Genomic DNA, 25,949 nt, shown 5'->3' on the forward strand with positions numbered 1-25,949 from the left:
TAAAGCATACATACCCAACCCATGGCCTGCGCGCCAAATGTGTCCATCGCCGAGCCACCCTTAGGGGTGTGCGACAGGTGCACCGGGTCATGGTGCCCGAGTGGCATGGTGGTAAGATACTCGTCTACCATCGTGAAGGTTGTTGTCTGGGTCCCGGGTTCGAACCCAAGGGAGGTGATAGATAAGATATTTTCTCTAACGAACTCGAGGCGACCACCGATAGACAGCGCCTTCACTTCCAACTCATCTCACTAATGGCAGTAAATTGCAATATAGCGATATGGCCAGAGTTGATGTTTGGTGAAGTACCACTACTGGGCACCGCATTCATGGTAACAATAACTTCATCAATTCTGAATTTATCAATTTTCGTCAATTCTGAATTTATCAAATTTCGTCAATTCTGAATTTATCAATTTTCGTCAATTCTGAATTTATAAAATTTCGTCAATTCTGAATTTGTCAATTTTGAATTTATCAATTTTCATCAATTCTGAATTTATCAATTTTCATCAATTCTGAATTTATCAATTTTCATCAATTCTGAATTTATCAATTTTGAATTTATCAATTTTCGTCAATTCTGAATTTATCAATTTTCATCAATTCTGAATTTATCAATTTTGAATTTATCAATTTTCGTCAATTCTGAATTTATCAATTTTCATCAATTCTGAATTTATCAATTTTCGTCAATTCTGAATTTATCAATTTTCGTCAATTCTGAATTTATCAATTTTCATCAATTCTGAATTTATCAATTTTCGTCAATTCTGAATTTATCAATTTTCGTCAATTCTGAATTTATCAATTCTGAATTTATCAATTCTGAATTTATCAATTCTGAATTTATCAATTCTGAATTTATCAATTTTCGTCAATTCTGAATTTATCAATTTTCGTCAATTCTGAATTTATCAATTTTCATCAATTCTGAATTTATCAATTTTCGTCAATTCTGAATTTATCAATTTTCATCAATTCTGAATTTATCAATTTTCGTCAATTCTGAATTTATCAATTTTCATCAATTCTGAATTTATCAATTTTCGTCAATTCTGAATTTATCAATTTTCGTCAATTCTGAATTTATCAATTTTCATCAATTCTGAATTTATCAATTTTCATCAATTCTGAATTTATCAATTTTCGTCAATTCTGAATTTATCAATTTTCATCAATTTTGAATTTATCAATTTTCATGTAAAATGACATGTAAAAATTTCTGAATAAGTTAACCAGAAGAAAGGTTTCATCATTAGTTAGGATCAGAGAGAAATAAAAAAGTTCAGATTTCTCGGTTGCAACATGAAGCTGCAGAAATGTTTCATATGTGTCACGTGCTTTGCGAATGCAACTCGCGCTCTAGAAAAACAGACACAAATTAGAAATATGTTGTTCCCATAAAAATTGACGAAAAAAAGGAATGAGGAAACACAAAAAAAATGAAAATGCAATTAAAAAAAAAAACTATTCAGAGTATCGGTGCTTGTCGAAAATGAAAATGAGCAAGCAAAATAGATGGGACATGTTGCTACTGCCAAGTATAAATATCGAGCTAAAGCCGGGTTTTCCTAGGAACAGGTTTTCTGTACCACGCGCGACGTGAATCACCCAGCGCGACACGCCATCCACTCACCAGTATGAAAAACAGTATGGATGTTTTCCTACAGAGCGCAATACAGCTCACGACAGCGCTTTACGTCGGGCGTTATTAGCTGACTGCTTCTGGAGGAGTCAAATGCGCGGTGCGTTTCACCGATCTCTCTCTCTCTCTCTTCCCTTCATTTTTGTTTTCTTTCCCTTCTCTTCAAACCGGAGCATGCAGACGGCAAGCCAAGGCCGTATAATATAATATAGCCGTCCTGATCTGATGCGTCACGCTAGGAAGACGCAAACGCGTAGCGTAATTATGTAACACGTTCCTGCCGACGCAAAATGGTCTAATTTGGTTCACGCGGCGCAAAAAACCTATTCCTAGGAAAACCCGGCTTAAGCGCTGAAACCGACGAAACGTCTCGTCGGATTTGGCTCTCTCTTAACGTGTGGTTGAATTTAAATTAATTTTTTCATCATGAATTTTCAGCAAACTTCGCTGCTGCCTAAATTTCATTTACAAGCAGCAGTTCCACGTCACTCCGTCGCCGCAGAGGTGATCGGCTGAAGTTTTTTTTCCGCGGTTCCAAACTTCGAGGCGCATTGCGAGCCGATCTCCCCGTTGAAAAGTCTCGCCGCTGAGAGCGGCAGGCCTGAAAGGGTATAACTACTCATTCATTACACTTCACGCACTGTGAGTTCGGAAAAAAACTCGTAGTTTAAGAAATTGATTGCAGATGGCAGCACTACACATAACATGCATTACCAGAAACAAACTTCACGGAAGTTCCGCAGAGGGATATGAACGAGGTGCATGTATGGTTTAGTAGTAGTTCCCATCACTACAGTGACCCGCGATGCAGTTCCACATCACCATTTAGGTGCCCCGCGACACATTCCTAGGTAATTCAAGCGAGTCGGTGCACAGTTCCAAATCAAGCGGCGCGCGGCACATTTCCATATCACTTAAGTACTTCGAGACACATGTTTTCATACCAATGAAGGGGCTTGCACTTCAAAAAAAACGATTGAACACCCTTTGCTTAAACACTGAAAAGTTACCAATCTTATATGATGCGACTATGTCTGCGTGCGAGAAATACAGTCAATCCTACTTATAACGTTTCCCCGTTTAGTACGACTTATTTTCGAGGTCTCACCTGTAGCTAATTCTCATTAAGATCTCCCGTTTAAAGCGTTTTCCTGCTTACAAGGCTTTTTCGTGACGTAAAATTCAGGTTTTTTACCCAATTAAAATATGGCGCTGACTTGCAGAATCGGATACCAGCTTGCACTGTGTTGGTACTCTAACTTAGGGCTAGCGGATAATTTTCAGCATTCAAACTTCCAGCAAAGTCCATGCTTTTTACAGGTTCGTCGCAATAGATAAAACGCATGGCACTGGCTGGAAATTCGAAAGTTGAAAATTATCCACTGTCCCGAAGATGCATACCTCCTACCCCGCAGTCCCAAAGTTACTCCGGTTTACGGTAGGAGAAATAATTTGCAGCACTGCAAAATTTATTAAAATGGACGAATAATTTTGATGGACAGGTAAAAAAAGGAATTCCGTAAATTGGAGAAATAATTCGATAACCAGCAATAATTTAGATAACTTGCGATGAGACATAAAATACGAAATAGGAAAAATAAATTATGAAATTATTCTTTTCAAGATTATGAAATTATTTCTCTCTTACTAATTATAAAATTATTTCTCTCATACTAATTATAAAATTATTTCTTGAAATAATTGTAAAGTAACTTCTTTCACTAACTATGGAAATTTCTCATTATGGAAATTTTTCGCATTAATTATGGAAATTTTCCTCATTAATTATGGAAATTTTCCTCATTAATTATGGAAATTTTCCTCATTAATTATGGAAATTTTCCTCATTAATTATGGAAATTTTTCTCTCATTAATTCTCATTGAAATTCTGAAATTATCTCTATTTCTGAAATTATTTCTCATTATTTCTGAAATGCTTTCTACTTTAAATTTGGAATTACTTTTAACCAATTCTTTACGAATTCTTAAATCACTTTTTTTTACTGATGCTTTCCGCTTTCAGCATTTGTATGAGCATGTAAGCCTTTTTCATCGAGAGGCCACTGTAAATAGCTTCGCGGGCCACACGTTGCTCCCACGCGTTATGTATTGAAGACCTCTTTGACCTAATTGACCTAAACAGAAATTCAAAATTCGGAGCTGATAGAATGACATTGTTGATTTGTCCAGCTCATGCCGAGAGGGGAAATGTAGCGCAGCGCTGAGCTGCTCACAGCGACACGAAGGGCGCACCCGAGCCACCAAGCCGAGAAGCGTAGACATCGTCCAGAACCTGGCCAGGACACTGTAAACAACAAAGGGCTCACTACAAAGCCATAGACCAGTAAATTTTTGCTGTTTTTAACTTTTTAATTTTGTAACGTTTTGCTTGAATGTGTTTTATTCTCGTGCGCGTGATACATTTATAACAAATCATATATGCATAACAAAGAGCCCGACACTGCCCAGCCCTTCATCCGAGGCAATAGCTAAAATTGGCAATTGTCAATAGATCCTGAGCGTTGCACGGTATGAAATGAAATGATTTGTCCAGCTTAAGTTTCGGGATTTTTTACTGGAACAGTAAACACGTACACGTTATTCCAGCTGCGTATATAAACCATCATCGCTCCAAAAAAAAAAAAAAATCGTGTGTATTTTACTTCATCCACTTATTACTACGTCTCAAAATATTCATGTAATCATGAGTTTGGATTTATTGTAAACAATCCTTATACTTCCTCGACATGCACAGAGAGCATAATCCTACGAAGTATTAAGAAAGAAAAAGAAAACTGCAGTTAAAGGTGTACAAGCAATTCCTCGCACTTGAATCAACAAAAAAAACAAAACAAATGGGTCCTGACATGACATGAACATTTTTATCATGACTCATTATTTCTTCGCAAGAGAAATTCCCTGTTCTTGAGCCACGTGGTGTATCTAATAAATGCGATTTACTCGAAGTAAACTCTTGTTTTAAATGTCTATCATCATTGCGGTAATGATATACTTCGTTTCTAAAAGAATCAATCGATTTGAAATGCGTATATTACGAAAAATATTGAACATACACTTAAGATTAATTTTATATTACATGGCTAATCAAAGTTTTTTTTGCAAACCAAATTAAAGGTGCTCAATATGTCCACCTCGGGATGCACGGCATATGTCTATACGGAAGTCAAATCCGTCCCAAACTTTTGCGAGACTGTTTGCATCCACTGCGAGTGGATTTCTGTGGACTACGTACGAAACTCCGTCGGATGAGCTCCACATTTTCGTCTGACATGCGGGGACGGACAGGGGATTTCCTTCTACGCAGACAGCCCGTGTCTCGGAATTATTTATACCATCGCCTAATGCTCTGAGCGGTAGGAAGTTCAACACCACGGTGTTGTCGACGAGAAGCACGATGAACAGTTGCTACGGAATCACACTTCGCGAAGCTGAACTACACAAAACCATTTCAGTTGTGCAGTCGCCATCTTGACAAACACCGAAGTGGCTTCAGAAGGAAGAGTGTTAGTGCTACCTGTCGGCAGCTGCGTGAAACTCGAGTTTTTCCTTTTTACCTATACATTATTCGATCAAAACGGATTAAAAGCTATTATTATTTTCAACGAGGCTTACTTGAATTTTTGAAATCAAGAAGTAAGATTATTTTCAGAACTAATTATGTTATGATAATTATGACTGTCATTTTATATTGGAGGTCGTCGTTGTGGTCATAAAACGATATTAATCTCGCATTGTTTTTGTGGTGCGAATTACATTTTTACCCATTGCGAATTGCTGTATCATGTCTATTTCAATGCCATTAGAGAATTTTAATAGCAATTCTAGCGATCGCTAGAAACTTTACTTGCGTTTGCATTCTTTGGCAGTAACTGACAACTTTACTTGCCACCAACAATTTTTTTCAGCTGTAATTGGCAACTTACTTGGCTTTACAAATTTGCCTGTTGTGGTCTTTGTATTTGTATTTTTGTACAAATGCGGCCCAGAGGCGGGTCGCATTTGACCCGCCTCCGGATGTTGTGCACCCCTGGTACACAGGATGATTCCATAATTCCAGTTACTGCATTTTAATGGCGAACCGTTCATCCTAGATGCATGCTTTAAATTATAAAAAAAAGTATAAAAAAACATGGTAGAACTCAAATACGTCATTCATGTTACAAGGATTTGTACATTTATTAAAATGAAAAAAAAAAAATTAACTTTTTATATGGACACCCTACCCTCAAAAACCCTAATTAGAAAGTTGTTGCCCTGTCCCACTCGAGGCCAAAATAATAATAATTATAACAACAATTCCACGTTTGTAAGTTCAATAGTCGCAGAGATATTTGAATTCAAAAATCGGAAAAAGATGGGAAAGAACAGCATACACGAGGGAAATATTTGTTCTTTAGTTTATGCTATTCTATCCCAAATTTTCTGATTCCTTAAATTCAAATATCTCAGTGAATATTGCACGTAGAAACGTGGAATATTTGGTTGGGCTCAGAAGAGATAGGGTAACAACTGTCTATAATTGGGTTTTTGAAGATAGGGTGCACGTATAAGAAGTTAATTTTTATATTTTAATAACTATACAATCCTTTGGGGCCATTCAAGTATTAAGTAAGTAGCCATTTGGACCCCCCCCCCTGTCAGCAAAACACTGACGCCCCCCCCCTCCTCCCCCCTCATCAGGAAAATTTCGTCAGCAGCCTATAATATTTCATATCTTCAAAAAGGGTGATTGATGACATAAGCAGACTTCAAAACCCTCCCTCTTGTCATCAAAAGTCAGCAAATCCGAAACCCCCTCCCCCCTATTGCTGACGTAATATTTGAATGACCCCTTTGCAACTGCAACATAAAAACGCATTCGAGTTTTGGATGTTGTGTGGATACTTTTTCTAATTGGAAGTATGTCTCTAGGATCAACAGTTCACCAGTAAAATGTGGCAAGAGGAATTAGTAATCAACCTGCCTAACAATAAGGAACTAGCCCTCTGTAAGCATGATCTTCGGTTGCATCATGGAAGGGGTACAGCAGTACAACCAGCAATTGGGATGTTTGCCGAGGGTTGGGGGGGGGGGGGATTCCGGGTCTGTATTTTTAACGGGCCTCTCTTGTAGAAGATGTATAGTGTGGAAGTGAAGAATAAAAAACATTCCACCCACCCCATGTCCTGGAAGTCTATCAGTTCCACTCTGATTCGAACCCCCTCACAGTGGCGGTTGGCTGAAGTTGGTTTACTGTGGTTTCAGACTTCGAGCAGCGGATGGAAGCCGATCTCAGTGTTAAAAAGTCTCACCAAAGACAGCAACTGGCCTACATCGGTACAAATATGCGATCATCAAACTTCACTCAAATCAAATTTCAAATATAGATGACGGCACTGAAAAATAAGCCAACATTAAACCAGAGGTTTCCAACGCAAAGCTATGATTTTCGAGAGAGAAAGTATGTAAACTGGTAGGCTGTGAATTTCAACCACATAACGGCACCTAACCAACACTTGCCTGGGACGCTTTTAAGATGACTCTTAAGTCGATGCATAGTCAAGAGCTTGTCGCCCCCCATAAACCTGTTGGAGGCATATTCACTTATCAACAGCTTTCATTGTAAACATCACCAGAAGAAAAGCACCTGCACAAGATTTCTGATTGAAAATAAAATAATCATGATGCGAATCCATTATACACAGTGTTCATAAGTTGTCGGTGAATATCTCCTGAGTATGAAATCAAGCATCCACCCTCCGTGGTTGAAGTGAGCACCATGACCCCCTCCCATACATAGATTCGCATGGCAGGGGGTCTAGCCAGCACCTCCTAGAGATAGAAGGCATCTGCAATGTTTGTCATAAACGTCATTCAGACTACCAAACAAGTTCGCCACATTTTGAAACACAGCATCCTATGTCGTTTCTTCGTATTTTGTTGCAGAATCTTCCTGATTAGCTCACATATACCGCATAGTGATTGGATGTGGAATAGAAATCGCCAATTCTGAGCCCGATCATTTCTTTTCCTCACAACGATGATACTGGCGCGAGCAGGGAATTTTTTTACCCGAATATTCTGAGGGAAAATGGACTACTTACTGACGTCACAAGCAGAGACCTGGGAGGCCTTCTCTCTCAAGGAGGTGCTGGTGTAGCACCGGAGCCCCATCACGAATATTTTTTTGTTTTGTTTTTACACTATAAATTCGCTGTAGAGGAGGTCGTCAAAATATCGAAGACTAGGGAGCCCGAGTTCAGATTTTGGAGGTCACGGTAAGCACCGTTTGTTTCCTGTGCAGAAAAAAAATTTCTGTACCCGGAAGCATTCTCATTCTTAGACCCTAAACGTCCATACTTTATAAACCTATTCACCATGAAAAAAAATAGTGCTTTTCTTTGTAACGTTTGTCCATAAACAATAAACGGGTAAAAATACAATTTTATCAGGAAAAATGCGCCTTCTAGAAAATATTAAAAACAAGTTTGTTTTAATAAGTCAAATTTTTAAGTAATAAGTAAATTTTGTTTGTTAAAATAAGATAATGTTTCTCGCATGTTATTTATAAATAACTATAGAAACATTGAATTGGAACCACTTCTGTCACCTATCAAATAAAAAATACCACTTTTGTGATTCCTAAATCAAAATTGGTGACCAGTATCTGATTAACGTGCCGTATAGAAAAAAGTAAATGCAGTATGATATTAATAAATATTTTACAAGCGATAATATTAGTTAAATTTTCAAGTTTGCTTTAAAATTTTAGCAGTTGTTTGTGTGCAGTAAATTAATGTTAGTAAAACGCGCCGAGAGTATTTATGGCTTTTTTGCAATCGTAATCGAAAAGTATGTTGACCCAGATTAGAACTGATTCTGGCTTATACCCCTTTCCACAATAGTTACGAAAAGCCAAAGAGGAATATATGTTTGTGTGGCTCTGCACGTTTTCCTAACCTTAATTTACCGCACACAAACCATTTATGTTAAAATTTTGTATCAAAAGTGCCAATTTAATTTAAAATACTATTGCTTATAAATCATTTGCCAATATCATTCTGTATTGACATTTTTATGCGGCACATTAAAGAGAAACTGGTCGCAATTTCAGTTGAATCATTATGTTGTATTTGATAAGTGACAAAAGGGGTTCCAGTTCATTAATGTTCATCCATGTAATGTAAAGACTTTTTACTTATTTTCAACTATTTTGTAGAAGGTACATTTTTGTTGATAAAATTTTACTTTTACCTGTTTATTGATTACGGGCAAAAGTAACAAAGAAAGGCACTATTTTTTCATGATCAATAAGTTTATAAAGTATGGACGTTTAGAGTCTGAGAATGACCGAGTATTCTACCTTGTATACAGAGTTTTTTGCTGAGCAGAGAAAAATTTCCTATATTGTATAAACATTTCATTTTGTTATTTCTCACAGGTATCGAAACTCTGTGAGCAGAGAAACAGGTCAGTGCAGGTGAAAAAAAGATCCCTCGTATACCCCATCCACACCGTGATTGTTTTTTTATACCACCGAAATATATATTTTCATTCAGCCCAGCCGGGTTTTTAAGAGGCTGATGTTTAATATTTTATAGATGGCAGCAAGGGTTCCGATGTAACAATATTATTCATTATTTATGAACTGAACATGCGAGTAAAGTTTTCAAGTAGGATTTCTAGATATATTCCTAAACATGGACATGAATACGCATGCGCAATTTTTGGCTATGTTCTTTGCACATGTTTACAACAGAAGGCACCACAGCAGCAAAACAATGAACAATACGTTTTCAACCAAAACAGAACCGCTTTTAATATATACATACATTTTTAAAAGGTGCTTCCCAACGAATGAGTGTTTATTCATTATCAGACATGGAGTTTTGTTTCACCCATTTTGTTCGTTTCGGAATTGAAGAAATCGCCCGATTCTTTAATTACCATAGAGATGTCGTAACGCAGTGGTGGCCAACAAGTGGCATGCCATGGTATCAGGAGTGACACGTGAACGCTTCTCAAAAAGTTAAAAGAATATTTTATTAAATTATTTCGATCAAAGAAAGTATCTCCAACAATCCTTCTCTTATGAATGATGGTCTTGCAGGCTGCCAAACTTATATTTAGTTTGGTAGGCACTCTTAAAATAATTATTAGGTAATGACTTTCTATTCAATGCGATTCTGTTCAGTTTTTCATCTTTGCGCATACTTGCTGGACGTCCTAAGGTTCAGGATCGTCAGCATGGGGAAATGCATTTTATAATACAATTACATTATATTTGAAGAAGTTCTTGGGGTTCTTTTACAAAGTTTATTGGGGCTTGGGGAACAAGTCCTCTTACAAAATTTATTGGAGAGGTCCCCACTACGACAGACCAACTCTCCACTTCAGCACTGAGTCCTTAAGTTCCGATGTCTATTCCCCACATGGTGTAGGTAAGATGTTCTACCGATATACGTACATACACAATCTGCATTGCGATAACCGGATTTTCGACTCAAAAATAAAAAAAAATCCAGAACTATACAAACTTCACAAACAGTACATTTTTATGAAAATAAGAGGACAGCCGGAGCAATATTTTGCAGAAACGGAGAGAAAGCTGTTGTCTCGTAAAAACTGGTAGCACGATTCCCTTCGTGTAAAAATTCGTAGAGTGGCAAGCGCATTGGAAACAATCTTGATTGTGGCAAGCGCATTGGAAACAATCTTGATTGTGGCAAGCGCATTGGAAACAATCTTGATTGTGGCAAGCGCATTGGAAACAATCTTGATTGTGGCAAGCGCATTGGAAACAATCTTGATTGTGGCACACCTGGTTGGAAGAAGGTTGGTCACCCGTCTTTTAACGCACTGAAACTGTGTTTCCCCTACCACTTAGTTTGAAACACTTTTCCGCGTAATTTGCATAAAATTTTTTGTCAGAAACGAACATTTTTGGAATTAAAAATATTGATTGAGTGTCAAAGAATTTTTAAAACCTGTTTGCGAAAAATTGAATTTTTATGGCTTGGCTAAAATTAAATTTTCAGAAATTTTTTCATTATTTTCGATCTGAATTTTTCCTCCTTTTTTTATGACCATGAACAGAAGTAATTGTTTTGCAAAAAACATAGAAAAATTTTTCAAAAAAGTCACACGAGGTTTCGCGTGAGCAATTAATAAACAATTTATTTAATTAATTAAAACATTGATTGGAATATCACATTAATTAAAAAGAATAAGCTAAATTCTTTCCAATTTCATCGATCCTTCTTATGTTATCTAACTAACCAGTAACCATCAATATAAAAATTGTACATTGTCACGAAGTGAAAGAGCGGTCAAACAGCGGTTAGGACTACCCGGCACCACATTAATTATGTTTCATCATACATACATATAGCATACCTATTACTTTTAACCACTTTACCATCAAGGACGTAATATTGCGTCCAAATACAAGTGTAATAAAGTCAAGGAAGTAGTGTTTTCTCTCCTTTCCTTCACCGCGAAGTTTTGTTGCAACACTACGAAAAAGAAAAGTAGGCCTTTCATCCCCGTGATGTATCCTTCTACTATATACATCTAAGAGAGAAAGAGAACAGGTAGGTGAGGGTGAAAAGAGAAATCTACTTCGTACCTACTCTGTTAGGTGTAAGTATTAAAGATAAGAGGCAAAGATAAGAGTATAATGGATAAGTATATCTCATACTTATGCATTATACTGTTTTCCTTTCATTTGGTCTTTTTTTTCCTACTTTTCTACTTTTTCTTTCCTTTCTTTATCTAACATGCGGTTAGGTTAAAACAAGGTTACCATATTTATCGCTGATTCGTCAAACAGAGTTCATCCGAATTTCTTACCAATCCCTTGTAAGCGGAACGGTTAATGCATCTTGCGCTCATGTCATGTTGGTACATGTACCAGGAACTGTCATCAATTAGAAAATCGCAATACAACACTGGTTATAGATCATGAATGACTCATTATATCAAATATTCACGAATAATATCTTTCATCCTATGAGCACCAGGTATGTATGACTCGTATTAACATCTTGATCAACGAACGATGATTTCAGTATTCCCGTTCAAGATATTACTCCGGGAAATGGGAATGATGCTGTCTCTTTAAGCAACACACAAGAATATAAAAATTCATATACTACTCCCCATCAGTGTCATCTTTACACATGCACCCACGGGGGTCTCAGGTGTAGAGTGGGGGTCCTTCATAAAAATGGGACCTACATCAAGATATTTTAGAGGAAGGCATGTAAGTTGGTAGATAGGCATAGCTAACCGGTAGGGCTGAAAAAAAAATCCATTTTAACCGAGGGGGGCACGATGTCCTGTTCCTCATGAGTCATATTACATGATCATCATGCATAAGTATCTAATTCTGGCGTTCAATACCATCCACGCTAATGCATCAAAGCCATGGCACTTGTCATGAAAATAAGACGAGATAAAAATTTTTAGGACGACTAAGAATGTAAATTGGTAGACATTACTAGCCAGGTAGGAAAAGTACACTTTAATCCATTCGCTCATGATGCTATATTGTAATTATGTAATGATGTATATTGTAACACAATTGACACGTTGAAAAAGAAATACGATGAACATGTTGGGGTAAATCGAGAAGTAATCCGTACTTAGAATAAGACAACCATAAGTATTCTTTATGGGCATTGTATAATATTTTATCATGTGTATATATTGTTTACAATTTTTGTTAATTGCATTTTTAATTGGGTTGCTATATTTTTGAAATATATGACATCCATATTTTTATGGGCATCTTTTTCTCAGCCACCTCGTTGGGCATTTTGCCTGTTGTGGCGTTGTATTTGTATACTTGTATTTAGGCGGTCCTGCTCCACATGAAACACGTTGCATCATCATATGTTGATACATCTTATTCTAACATTATTGTCATGTCATGCTGATACATCAAAGATATGACAAATGCCATGAAAATGGGACCAGATTAACATTTTTGAGAGCTAGCATGCAAATTGGTAGACTGTCATTTCTAGCCAGGTAAGAAAATTCACTTTATCCGTAGGCTCATAATGCTGTTTAGACGGTCACGATCCACATGATTCATGTTGTATCATCATATATCTATCTCTGATATTAATGCCATGTCATGCTAATACATCTAAGACATGGTAGTTGACATAAAAAATAAGACTGGAACGAAATTTTTTGAGGATAAGTATGCTAATTGGTAGACTGCCATTTCCAGCCGGGTAGGAAAATTCACTTCATCCGTGGGTTCATGATGCTCTTCATAAATCATGATCATCGTACATAGATATACCTGATTCCGACATTAATGTCATGTCAATATCCCAAAGACATAGGAATTGCCATTAATAAGAAAATGACATTATATTACTGTCCATACCTGTCCATATATTAGTGACTCGTTGGTCATAGAGATCACGCTGAAATTTTATATATAGAAATAAATGTACTTACGGATAATATTTTTCATTTGATGAGTACCAGGTATTTCCGACAAAATAGCATCGTATTAACATCCATGTACAAACACCTGATCGACGAAGATGATGATCTTGGTATTCCCGTTCGAGATGACGATGTTAATCCGGGAGGTGGGGATGATGTTGTCTCTGTAGCAACAGCCACAACAATGACTGAGGATGATGATGTGTGTGTTGTGATCGTGAATTCACCGCACATTGGGCTTCCGTTCCCACTAACGATCGCGCCATTCCCTCCTTTGCCACCAACCCCCCTCTCTGTCTGAATGGATGGCTTCTGTGTCAGACGAGAGAGAGAGATGATGGAGACACGCAATAGTTGGGAGCGAACGTGACGTCATGCTCGCGGTTCACGCAAGCGCCAAATAGGAACGGGGATTGGCGGCTCACCTATCGGCATTTGGCTTCGTACCTGAATATATATCCGCCAACGTGGTTATATACAGTACAATGGTTCAAGTGTATACATGAATTTCGCAAATAAAATAAATCAAAATTTCGCGACAAAAATCGAAATAAAGTTTTGCATTTATTAATTAATAAAAATAAAAACGTAAAAATTTTCAAGCCAAGTATTTTGCATTCATTACATTTTTGATCAAAAATTTTGAGAGTCATCCGTAAAAATATTTCTCAAGTCAAAATTTTTGCATTTTTGTGGCAAAAAAATACAAATTAGAGAGAGATATTTTCCATTTATCTGCAAAAATATTTTTCAAATCAAAAAATTCCGTATTTATCAACAAAATTATTTCTTGAATCAAATATTTTACATTTATTCGCAAAAATACTTTTCAAATTAAAATTTTTGCATTCATTCCCAAAATATTTTCCACGACCTCAGCTGGACCCCCACAAAGTGAATTTCCCGTGTGAAAAATCAAAAAATGACAAGAATCATCCAGGGTAAACGGGCTGGAGTCTTGTCAGTCCCACCTTGGGGGGGTTATGGCAGTTAGCCCTTGCGTCAAGACAGTACTGAGAGAATGGAACATAATTCATAGTTTCCGCAAGGATTGAGCCATGGGCAGATACGGGAGGGTGTGTAGGGGCAACCACCACGCTCTCGTTCCCCAAAAATTCTGTATTACTATGGCGGAACCGCTCTCAACGGACACCTTTCTGATCACCGGCCCCGTAGAATAGGACTTCAATGCATTTCACTCCCCGTTAGCGGACAATATCGATAGCAGACAGTAAAATCAGAAAATCTCTATTTTTTTTCCAAATTGTAATTTATTAATTATTGTTCGTAAACCGAGAATTGATCATATTCAACGGTGATTATGTATAATCCCGAGCCCATATTGGTAAATATGGTAATCCGTCAATTAATTACTTGACTAACTCAACATGACTAAAGTCCAGGTTGGTGAATGATAATGTTGGTTTTGTTTGTTGATACGTGTATAATAAATTTTTGGAAGACTGATAATATGCTCTTTTTGTTTTATCTTCTCTTTCACACTCGATTTAATTTAATTTTATTATTATACGTATTATAGCAAAATACGTATAGTGCACGTATCACGTACGAAAAAAAAAACCCCCCAATTAATTGGTTTAATGAAGAGAACGAAAGTTATAAACGTTTTAATTTTTATCAGACTTTTCATTTTTCTTTGGGAATTATGAATAAATATATGGGAACCAATGACGACCGAAGCCAGACGTCGTATAAATGTGTAAGTCGTATAAATGAGGTTCAACTGTATATCGTACCTCCCCACAGTGGCGGATCATGATTTTGGGAGGCCCCAGGCGCAACCTGATCTGGAGGCCCCCCTATCAGGGACGGATTAAAGGTAGCGGCTGTCACCCCCCCCCCCCCCCCCGAGATCAGAAAAATTAAATGGAAAGAAAAATGTTTTCTACGTTTTTGACTGAATAACAAACCAAGAAAATAAATTTGCTTAAAAAAAGGGGAAAATTCAGAATTTTTTCCAAAAGAAATCAGAACCGTCCTGAAAAATTGAACACATGGTCACAACCACCGCCCCCACCCACAAATTTGCGTTTATCCACCACTGCACCCTTTTGGCCCTAATAAGAACGAGATGGTTCACTAAAATGAACAATATTATGAAAAATCATAACTTTTTTTTTTATTTTTGCATCACCAAAACCATAAACACAATAATAAGATAAGGAAATATAATGATATTCTCTGGTACTAGATGAAAAATAATCACACTCCCATTAAAAAAAAAAAAAATCACAGTAAAATTCTGCATCATATTTTTAGTAATCTAAGATGTCCGTCCTGGTGCCTTCAGCCACACGGCAAAAATGGAGATCCGTCATAGTTTTAGTAATTTAATATTACTGATTAATAAAGATTTGATAATATCTCAAATATAATATATTTGATTTGATATAAAGATACTGATAATATTTAATAGAAAAACATTTCTTCAATAGAGGGAAGAAATTATATCGGAGTAAATATAAGAATTATATTTTTAATGGAAGAAATTATTTCAGAATGAATTAAAATTATTGTCAATGAAAGAAATTATTTAAAAAAATTTTTTTAGAAATTATTATTTTTATTTGTTTATTCTATTTTATTTTTACTATTATTATATTGATTATTATTATTTTCTCTTTCAGCCACCTCGTTGGGCACTCTGCCTGTTGTGGCCTTTGCCTTTGCATTATTTGTATTCAGAGTGAATAAAAATCTTCTATATTATGCCCCCCCCCCCCGTTTCGTTTAATAACGAAAAATGCCACTGTATAACATTGTGGCCCGCGTACTTTATAAAATGTTTCAATATGGCCTGCTATGCCTCAAAGGTTGAAGACCCCTGCAGTAGACTCTCGCTAATCCGGTACGTATTACACCACGGTGTGCCAGATTTTACCAAAATTGCTGGATTAACTTTGAAGAAACCCATTGAAATAATATATGAAATTTCGTGCAAAGACATAGTCAGGACTTGATCAGCAATTAAGAAATATTAGAACGTGTTAAGGGGGTTAGGGCATCAGGAGAAAAGTGACACCACACCACCTAAATATCCTGGACTACTGGACGTGCTGGATTAGAGCACGACCGAATTCTCGAGAGACTACTGTAGTTGAATTGAAATGCTCAAATAAAAATTTATCAGATAATTTATATATTTTTAGTTTTGCTTACCGTTATTTTTGGAGATTCTGCAATCTAAATCCTAAAGGAAATCTTGAGGATCGGCATGAAAATTTTTTTCATTACAATAACACACATTACAATTACATTAACAATAAACACTTTTCGGTCTGACACAAAGATGTTGTCTACCCAAGCCTCCTTGACCAATCCAAAAATGTAGCTCTTTTCTTTAGAAAGAAGGAAAAGAAACCCCCTTGATTTTTTTCAGCCGGGGAGGGAGTGTTAAAAGAGAAACAGAAAAATCACGTGATTCAGAATGCATGCCATTCAGCATTCATTTCAAACCCCACTTTTCTTTTGTCATATGGTCGTATGGTTCCAGTCATAGATTGCAAATGTATATGTTGTTTGAACCAGCTTATAGTATTTCATTCAAACAAGTGGGAGACAAAATCACAATAAGAGCTCTACTACATTCATTTTAATTAGTACGACTGTCTCTTCCTGTCGATGTCGCCGCTTGCCGATAGCCATCTTGCCATCCATTATACTGTATACAAAAGCTTACACCAAAGCTGTCGTATTATCGGCGCCCATAAAAGCATTTAATACTGTGGAATGAGACATCTGTTTATGCCTTCACTACAATTTTCATTTCGGACAGACATTAGGACCTGCTGTTCTCATCCCTCCTCCTGCTTGTGCCCTTAGGGAAATACTGTTTGAAAATGACCCTCCCTGAATGATCGCTTTACAATGTCTCTTCTTTCTTTGTCGGGGAAGAACTGGCCCTTGAGAGCTGCGTCTTGTAAATTGTTCTTTTCTTTCAGTTCCCGTTTTTCTTCCATAACTCATACATACAGTATACAAAAAATAACAAAAATAAAAAATAAAAAAAAATTGCGGTTGAAAAAAAAGGGAGAGCAGATACTGTACTTAGTTCAAGAGATTTGGTGATGCGCATGTAAATTCACATGTAGGATGAAGCACACAACTATTTGGAGGCCCCCCGCTCTGCCGAGGCCCCAGGCGCGCGCCTCATGCGCCTGTGCGGTAATCCGCCACTGCCTCCCCAATAGCGGATACTTCCCAATAGCAGACAAAATTTTTGGTCCCGTGAATGCCCGTTATAGAGAGGTTCTACTGTAGTATCCCTAAAGGTGAATAAGAGTTACTGACCGATAATCCGTTTAACAGTGACCGAAATAATTGCCGGGGAATTAAAATCATTTCCAGCTTCCATTGCTACGTCTTTGCTTCAGCATAATGACCAAGTGGCTTTACAAAATATCAAATAGGAGAACAAAAAAATGCTACTTCGATATCTCATTCAAGATGAGAATGAGTCCCTTTCCATTCTAAAAAAATGGAAATAATTCGGTAAAATATCGCATTTTTTTATGGCAAAAGCGAACCACTCGGTTACATTATGAGCGGTGCTCCACCACCAAACATTCCCTCAGAAGCTCTGTTAATTTTTCAAGCTGCAATTCCATACGAAGAGCAGCATGATGATGCAACCCTTGCAGACATCATGATTCTGAGATGATGACTACGAACTGCATCGTCCGCTAGGTATATCTCACTTCTTAAAATGAAAACGAAATGTACAGGGTGTTTCAAAAAGAATCATCCGATTTAAAAAAAATCATAACTATTCAGCTTTTAATCCATTTTGTTGAATAATATATAGGTAGATAGAGGGAAATCTCGAGTTTCACGCAGTTACCGACAGGTAGCGCTAACGCTTTTTCTTTGGCCGCCACTTTAGTATTTGTCAAGATGGGGATTGCATAGCAGAAATCGTTTTGTGTTCTAAGCTTCGCTAAGTGTGAGCCCGTAACAACTGTTCATCTTGCTTTTCGCCGACAATACCCTGGTGTTGAACTTCCTACCGCTCAGAGCATTAGGCGATGGTATAAACAATTCCGAGACACGGGTTGTCTGCGTAGAAGGAAATCCCCTGTCCGTCCCCGCATGTCAGATGAAAATGTGGAGCGTATCCGTCGGAGTTTCGCACGTAGTCTCCAGAAATCCACTCGCAGTGGATGCAAACATGCTCGCAAAAGTTTGGGACGAATTTGATTACCGTATAGACATATGCCGTGCATCCCAAGGTGGACATACTGAGCACCTTTAATTTATTTTGTGAAAAACCTCATGATTAGCCATGTAATAGAAAGTTAATCTTATTGTGTCTATGATGTTAAAATTTTTCATACTATACGCATTTCAAATCGAGTGATTCTTTTTGAAACACCCTGTCTTTTTAAGGCAGCTATGCAATTCATCATTATGAAGCTGATCCCCGTATGTAAAATATAGCACGTTACAGTTCAGCATTTATGAGTGTTTGTTTTATCAAGTGTGGTTGTTTCTACAACCCTTTTCTCGCGCAAGTCGTCCTTTTTTTTTAAAGAGCCGTTCGGATTAAGCAGGTTTCAGAATTAACGTTATTCGTATTAGCGGGTTTCCACTGTATTTCTATATTTACATTATGGGAAATAAAAATAAATTCTTACTTGGACGTTTTTATTTTAGAAAATCTCTGAGTCCCTCTCCCCTCCAGAGAGTCGTGACCCGTAATTTGGGAACCACTGGGTCATAAGAACGTGACGCCATCTTTGAGAAATTTTCTAGAATGATTTCTCCATATTCTGTGAAAACAATTAAAGCAGCTATATTCATGAATACCCTACGAAGATACCCAGTGGCCCACTATCGTTATACGTAGTAATGGTCGGCTGAAAATGATTTTCTGTGGTTCCCAACTTCGAGGTGCGAATGCGAGCCGATCTCACCCATTAATAAGCCCAGAGAGCAACAGGCCTACAATGGTACGAATATTCAACCATTACACTTCACTCACTTCTGAAATGTGGATGGCAGCACTGAGAAAATTCGGCACAACAGTATGCGCACGCACTCAGACTATTAGATACACACACTCAGACTTCTGGCTCAACTCACTCGGTAGTAAATTGCCCATGGCTATGGGCCAGAGCTGTGCTCGGTTTGAAAGAAAGGTATGCAGTGGTTAATGTGTGAGTAAGAGTAAAATTTTCGTTTCTGGGCCATAGAAGCTTCTATGGGAGACATCGCATTTCTTTACTACTGTCTGGCTACAAATACCTATACGCAAGCACGTGACTTTAAAATCTATACAATTCACTACGACTTTTGGAATGGCCGAACATCAGTCGGAATCTCCTTGCAAACTACTTTCAGACTACGAAAAAGGTGGACAATGGCTACCTACAGATAAAGGACTCTTGCAATCTCTGGGCCTGTGCACCTGGGGCCAGTGCAGAGCTAAAATACTAGTATCCTGGACTGCCTACTTCAAGAATGATAACTACGATGTGTACCACCACATTGTCAACGACAAAGACCTCTTGGTTCAAGATACATCTCTACAAACAGTATACAGACACAGTAACCCTGTTATGCATGTACTCTGGGACAAAGACGGTGTAGTGCCAAAAGCTACGGTACAGTATAACGACGAAAAAGGTATGATCTCTAAATGGCAACTTAACTGCAAGAAACCATTCAAGTACCATCGCAGAACCGCCAAATCTCATTGGATAAATGACTCTAACTGATCTAAAGACAGGCAGCAAACGTATGGACGATATCATCGGCACACCCGAACATTTACCTATACCAAATGGACAAGCAGAAATCTTAGAGACTGATCCAGCTAAAAACGTTCGCGTAACATACATGGCGTATCCCCCGGTGGTTCTCTCTTCCTGATATGATAGCACCTGTATTCACTATAACCGATAATGACACTAAAAAAACTAAATATACTGGCCAAAAATATTATCATGTATCTTTCAATGTTGAATTTTATTCCAAATGGGGCTCTCTCTCTCTCTCTCTCTCTCTCTGACTACAAATATACTTTTTTGTGCTTTCTTGAATGAATAAAAATTTGAATAGTGCAATGAACTCTCTCTCGACTCACTGATTTCATTACTGTGAAATTAATGTTTTTTCCTCTTTCAGCAGAAGAGGGCATAGAAGCTGCTTCACCAGCACTACTCTGACGTATTGTGGAGAACAAGCCTTCTATTCGGTGAGTTGTAGACGTAGGGTGGAACGAAAAAAGGCGTTTTTTAACTTTTTTTGGAAATTGATCTTGCCTTAGATTTGCCGCTGTGGTGGTCGAGTGGTTATAGTGACGGACTTGCGATGCGAGGATCCGGGTTCGAACCCCACAGTGGTGGTCGGCTGAAGTTGGTTTTCTGTGGTTCCCAACTTCAAGGCGCAAATGCGAGCCGATCTCCCCGTTAAAAAGTCTCGCCACAGAGAGCAACAGTCCTACAACGAAAAATCATTCAATCATAACTCTTCACTCATAGTTAGAAAAAAAAAAAACTTGTGGCAGATGGCAGCACTACACATATCAAGCATTACAGAGAAACAACAAAACTTCACGTCAGGTTTCACTACACGTACACGCACATTCCCGCATGCACCGATTCGTTGGGGGGGGGGTGTGGGTGGTGTAGTAGTAGTAGGTAGGGCCTCCAAAAATGGCTCGGGGATCCATAATGTTCTTAAGTCAGCCACCTCGTTGGGCAATTTGCCTGTTGTGACGTTGTATTTGTATTCAAAAGATGCCTTTCTAGGTTTTAAGAAGTTATACCAAAATCTTGGAAAATATTTTGATATCTTGAGGTTCCTCACAGACCCTGAAGGTCGAGCAAAAAGACTTTTCTAAGTACACATTATAAAAATCTTTTCAAACATAAACGAAGTTGGTGATTTTTAAAAAGTATTTTTTAAAAAAAGATAAAAAAGAAAACATTTAATTTAAAAGTTATTCAGTACATGAGGCAAAACTGAATATGTATATATATATATATATATATATATATATATATATATATATATACCCAGAGAAATACATATATACTCACAAGTTAAAAAAGAGTTCCGTTTTATATAAGTTATAACTCACTCACATGCATATTTGCTCATTTTGCAGCTGTCATGGCAGTTGAAAGGAGAATTTTTCCAGCACTCCGAATATAGTGATTGGAAGAGGAAGATGAAAATAAACCTTTTTTTGGGAAGGGGGATGGGAACAAAATTATAACCATGTTCCAAATGAAAAAAAACGCAGTTTGATGATATAGGTATCAAAAGAATGCCTCTATTGCTTCCCCTGTTATCACATTGTTATTAAATTTCACGTTTTTGCAAAATAGTCCGCTTTTTTTTTTTTTTCAAACGATGGAAGAGTACTCCTTTATTTTATTCTGGCTTGAATGAAGCCTTCACGACTCTCGGTAGTTGATACAGCAAGAGATGCTTCAATTACGAGTCGTACGCACCGTTCAACTGCTTGTGTGTGACACGGAAAATTCGGTATAGTTGGAAAAGCAGGTTCAGATCATTTATGTGGGTCCATTTCCTGATTTTTTATAATAGGTGGTTCAGTCACTCGCACTTGATCCCATGAAATTGGTTCCGAATACTGCTTAGCAGAAAAGTTTATTTTCGGAACATGGAATGTACGAATTTCTGCTTCTGATAATCCTTCATTTCTAATTTTCATATTGAAATTATTGGTCCATTGTCATATTTGGCTTCTATTTCGTCAATAACCCCACATCTTCCAGCACAGCATTCGCAGTAATTGCATCTGATCGATCAGACACACCAGTTCCATCACAAGCAAGAGGAACACTTGGTAATTTAGTTCTAATTTGTCAGGATTATGGTAGAACTTCAAAAGCAAATGAAGTACTTGCTTCGGCACCGATTGATGGACCAGCTTCAGTACTGGTACATAGAAATGCTTACTTCAACGGTAAACTGTGTTTTGGCTCACATAGATCACTTTCCTCAGAATCCTAGTTTCCGCCGTTTCTTCTTGAGATGACTTCAAACGGGATACCATTTTCATTTTCCTTTGTTCATTGTATTTCAGTTTCTTAGTTTTTAGGACATCTACTCGACCAATGGCCATCTTGCGTGTACTTCTTTGATCTTGCAAGAAATCTCGCTCTAAATTTGGGATCTTTCTCAACTTGTTACACTTAAAGTCTTCAAAATCACATTTGCATGCTGCAATGTCGAAAAATTTCCGTGCTTCCCACTGCAAGGATTTCACGTTCAACTTGAAAGTTTGAGACTCTTTCCTTTTTTTCATATTTATCTGAAGATTCTTGTATTTAAAGCAAAAGTCTTTGAAAATGTTGCACATCCGTTGGTGAGAAACCGTAGGAATTGAAGCAGTTTTCCAAATATTTTCTGTCTTTGTCACAATAATTTCAAGAATGTCTGCAATAGCTGTATCTTTTGTTGATTGTTCAGCCTTCATACTGCGTTGAGTCAGCAAATAACAAAGCTTAACATCGCCATAGGTGGGCGAGACCCAAGAATCCCTCTCTTTAGGATTTCCTAAAATGTCACAACAATAAAAGTTTCTGGTAATCATTTTGACTGCTAAACACCCTCTCAGTTAAGGGGTAAGATTGCAAATGAATACTGAAAACAAGGAAAAAACATCAGGGTCACTGAACGAATCACGAGTTCAGGGGAATAGCAAAGCCTCCTAAGCGGTGTCATGCTAGAGAATTCCACACGTGCTTAAAACTTCAGGGGCGATGAGGAACCTCAAGAAGTTTGAATTTTGGGGAAAAAAATTAGGAATGGTATTTCTTCACATAAAGGCATATTTTAAATTCTATTAGGATGGCAATTTCGAAATTTTTTTTTTTCGTTCCACCCTATTGTAGAGGCTTCACTGTATCACTGAGGTGTGCCCTTTAAAGTTGGCTCAAGTGTAAAGCTTTGTCCCTGAAAGTTAGCTTTTCGGTAATACATCTAAGGGGTCGTCTCCCATAGAAGCTTCTACGGCCCAGAAACGCACATTTCACTACTATAAATGGGAGATTGTACACATGCGAGAGACAAAGCATGGTCATTATTTTTTGTTCACGTAATTTTCGTTATGATAGAACAGTCCTAATATTTTTCTGAGATTAACACATGGTTTGTGTACATATGGGAAATTTTGAACTAAGGTCACATGTTGCAAGGTGATCCCAAGAAATTTAATTAACTTAGTGATGATTCAAGTTTATGAATCGATGAACCATGTTTTCAAAATTGATAATACGCGTACCAGCCTCGAACAAATAGTATTAAACAGATTTGAACTTTGAACCCACGGAATATATGATGAAAGAATGGGTCTAACATTGCTCCGTCATATAGCAATATAATAATTCTTTGAGAAGTGTTGTGTCTCATAGTTGAGAAATTTCACTACTGGCCAGTGGCGTGACCCTGGAATCTGCTAAATCCAGTGGCCAATATTGTGCATACGGTACCGATAAAAAAAACAAATTCGCTAAAAACGGGAGTACGATAACTATTGCTCCAAAAAAAGTTGTTTTGCTTGCAATGTTGTATGTAGATCATTATTCCATGGTTTGCATATTTCGAAATGAGGTCTCGAGTTCATAAGGACTTTTTTTTCTCTCATTCTCAAGGAGTCAAAAATATTACATTTCATATAAAGATGTTTTAGATTCCCAAATATATTCGTATGCAGGGTGTTGTTGAAGATTTTGGAAAAAAATTATATAGAGCCGATAGTATATACCCTTCAAGAGGAGAAAATATTTCTAATGGAACGTATGGTAGCAATTCATTCAGAGTAATGTTCCTTTCTGGAGGAAGTGCTTCCTGTATTGTTGTAGCCTATTCGCCCTTATGAAATGCGGGACCCGGTCCGGAAATAATTTCGGGGCTCCTTAGCCCCGACTTTTTATGTTTTGGGAGGGTTGGAGAATGCCATCCAAAGATTCATGCATTATCACAGAATATACAGGGATACTGAAAAATATCTACTCGTCAAAGTAAGCTCAGAATTAACGGTAGAGAAAAAAAATCCAAGAATTGGGGGAAAATTCAGAATTAATGAGAGAAAAATCTCAGAAGTTGTGAAAATTCAGAATATAAATGAGAGAAAAAAATCCTAGAATAGAAAATATATTTGATACACAAACATATTTTTTTTCACCTCCATTAACATACGTGCGTAGCTCTTTGCAACCGCACCTCCTAAAGGTGGCTCTGTATTCGCTCACCACACAGAGCGGAATGTGTTTTTCCCATGATGAGTCCCAGTCACACTTCAGCAACTCTGCTCGACATGTCCTGGTCACCAGATATCTCGGACGCATATTTCGCAAATACATCGTTATCCCACGATTTTTTTTATCCAGTGAAGAGCCCTATTCAGCCAATCACATCGCTTCTTGGATTACGATAATTCCCACTATAATACTATCTGTTGCGCTTTTCGGCCACAAGGCTTCGTGATTAACATTATAAGTTCAATTAACACGCTGTATTGCCATACAAACATTCAAAGGTTTTTTAACAGCTGGCTGATGGGAAGGTATGTTTTTGAAAAAAAGAAAAAATTCAACTGCCCCTGCGGGAAATCGAACTCACGTCTTTTCACTTTCCGGGTGAACGCCCTAGACGCCTAGAGTACTAGACTACAGAGGCAACTAATCTAATCTTTTCTTGGAGCTCGTGTGCACTAAACGGAACCGTACATGGATGGTTGGACCTAACTCAGGCCAAAGCTCACAATTGCTGACAATGCTAATTGAATTTTCTCTCTTTCCAAAATATATCTCGCATAGCCTGCTGTTAAAAACCTTTGTATGGATAGCGGAGAGTGACGTCATCCTCGCATACAAGCATTGTTTAATTTAATTCGCCTAAGGCCGGTATTACACTATAAAAGTTTGATAAAAATCCCTTTTATTAAACTTGAAAAATCTAACCAATAAGGTTATTTGTTACATTCTAGAAAATGTAACCGTTGACCTTATTGGCTGCATTTTTCAAGTTTTGTAATAGGACTTTTATCAAACTTCTATAGTGTAATACCGGCCTAAGAAAAAAAATGAAAATTCCGTAGTTAAGGGTAGCGAGTGACGAATGCAGTAATGAATATATATAAATAAATATTGCGTGTTGCAATGAGTTTTGAGTTTTTTCCAAGTAGAGTCGACTCTCGTTATTACGACCATCCGTTATAGCGACCATAGCTATAGTAACGACCAATGCTACAGGTCTCAAATATTTTCTCATTTCTACGATAATATTTTTCATCCAATATAACGACCGGTAAATATCATTTGGTCCATTAAGACGACCAAACTGTAGTAGTTTTCTTTTTGCAAAGAAATGCACAAGAGCCGTCGTTGAGTGCGTTTGACTTTCACCTTTGAGGCTTGGGGAAGAATGTGTATGAAACGAAACATAGATGGTTTAACGAGAAATTAAGTACAGAATATATATATATTTTCAGCGATAACCGTTCACTCTTTTCAAGACAATTATAAATCATCAACACAAAGCAATTATAACCATTTGCCAAGACATAGAACCAACCATTGTCTCAACAGTGGATAAAAAGAACACGTTTGTTTTCGAGGAGATGGCAACACACACAGAAGAAAGCCTTTCTGTGTATTTAAGAGTCGCACGCGTCTAATGATCATCAACGAGACCCTCCTCATCTGGTCTAAATTGCCCAAAAAGACTTCTTGGTAATTGAATGGAGCGCACTTTTTTTTTTGGCCACGATGATGTGAACATTTGTGTGCATGCGTGCGTGTAACAGTCCTTAGCTGCTAATAGGCTTAATTC

General features: G+C 37.4%; 1 protein-coding gene across 1 annotated transcript in view; it reads right to left on the bottom strand.

Moving 5' to 3' along the window:
- The window catches only part of Cpes (Ceramide phosphoethanolamine synthase), a 63,199-nt gene extending 49,759 nt beyond the window's left edge, over positions 1–13,440 (bottom strand). The window contains exon 1 of the mRNA XM_089255785.1: positions 13,128–13,440. Coding sequence (XP_089111911.1) covers positions 13,128–13,143 — 16 coding nt within the window. The 5' untranslated portion in view covers positions 13,144–13,440. The remainder of the gene's footprint in view (positions 1–13,127) is intronic.
- Between the last annotated feature and the right edge of the window lie 12,509 nt (positions 13,441–25,949).

Source organism: Pholcus phalangioides, unplaced genomic scaffold (assembly GCF_987345545.1).
Source record: "Pholcus phalangioides strain wild (caught in Gottingen) unplaced genomic scaffold, Ppha-v1.0 ptg000172l_1, whole genome shotgun sequence".
In the NCBI taxonomy this organism is placed as follows: Eukaryota; Metazoa; Arthropoda; class Arachnida; order Araneae; family Pholcidae; genus Pholcus; species Pholcus phalangioides.